This window comes from Penaeus monodon, chromosome 27 (genome assembly GCF_015228065.2).
Source record: "Penaeus monodon isolate SGIC_2016 chromosome 27, NSTDA_Pmon_1, whole genome shotgun sequence".
Taxonomy (NCBI): domain Eukaryota; kingdom Metazoa; phylum Arthropoda; class Malacostraca; order Decapoda; family Penaeidae; genus Penaeus; species Penaeus monodon.
Window position 1 is genome coordinate 37,514,865 of NC_051412.1, and position 1,139 is coordinate 37,516,003.

The 1,139-nt window shown below is 36.6% G+C and overlaps 1 protein-coding gene across 1 annotated transcript in view; it reads left to right on the forward strand.

The window, feature by feature from the left end:
- Positions 1-1,139, forward strand: part of LOC119590837 (trafficking protein particle complex subunit 4-like) — a gene marked incomplete in the record, with an annotated part of 11,117 nt that overhangs the window by 8,203 nt on the left and 1,775 nt on the right. The window contains 2 exon segments of the mRNA XM_037939595.1: positions 475-654; positions 826-983. Of these exon segments, the coding sequence (XP_037795523.1) occupies positions 475-654; positions 826-983 (338 nt within the window).

Sequence of the window (1,139 nt, forward strand, 5' to 3'; positions counted from 1 at the left end):
CGGGCACAACATTTTCCCAGCGGCATTGAGTTAAATCCAACCTTTATGTGGTATAGTGTTTGGCAGATACCAAGGCCTCTATGGCTTTGGTGTTTTAGAGAAGGACAGCAAACTCTGCAGTGTATATTCTGGTAGTATAGAGCTTCAACTTATTCCTTATTTAATTATGAAATGTAAATGATGTCTGCAACCTCAGTCGTAACAGACTTTGCTGTACATGGTGGAGGTTTATTTGCATTTATAGAAATTGCTTATGATGATTGCAGATACAAATTAATTTTTAATCAATATGCAAATAATAATTTAGCTGTTTAGTTATTACTTTTTCATCCTGTTTTTAATGCCTATTATAGTAATTCCATGTCAACGAGTTTCAAATTGCCAAAGATACATGGCTCTGGGTAGTCAGCTATGAAGATTAAATGAACTTATTATAACTAGTCTTTTTATCTCTTTCTCTCTTCCTTTCCCCAGCAGACATGACAATTCACAGTCTTTATATCCTGAGCAAGTCTGGCGGTCTGATATACCAGCTGGATCACAACATTCCAACCATAGAAAATGAAAAAACATTTAGCTTTCCTCTAGAGGTTAAACTTGAGGTGCAGAACAGAAACATCATGGTTGTTTATGGTCAGCGTGATGGGATTAAAGGTAATGTTATCATTGGGATAATAATGCATGATCTCTTTGAGAGGTTTCTTATCTGTTAATAAGGAAGCAAAAAGAAAATAGGAGATTCAGACAATGTGTGTGTATAGAAAGGTTTGTTTTCATGCTGGCTCCCATACAGTGCAATAAATCTTAAGTTGATTTTCCTCACAGTTGGACACACATTAGTGTCTGTGAATGGCATGAAGGTGACAGGCCAACAGCTTGATGACGGACGTGATGCCATGCAGGTTCTCGCTAATGAGGCAAACTATCCTATTAACCTGAAGTTTGCTCGACCCAAGTTGACCACAAACGAGAAGATTTTCCAGGTGAGTGTTTGTTAGTTCTTTGAAGGTTGTTAATTTTTCATTATATCTTTGAAGACTTTCATTTGTCTATTTTATTTGGCCTTCTGGACAGACTAGCTAGGATGGACAAAATGTGAAGTCTAAACAAACGAATCAGTGAATGACATTGTATATTCA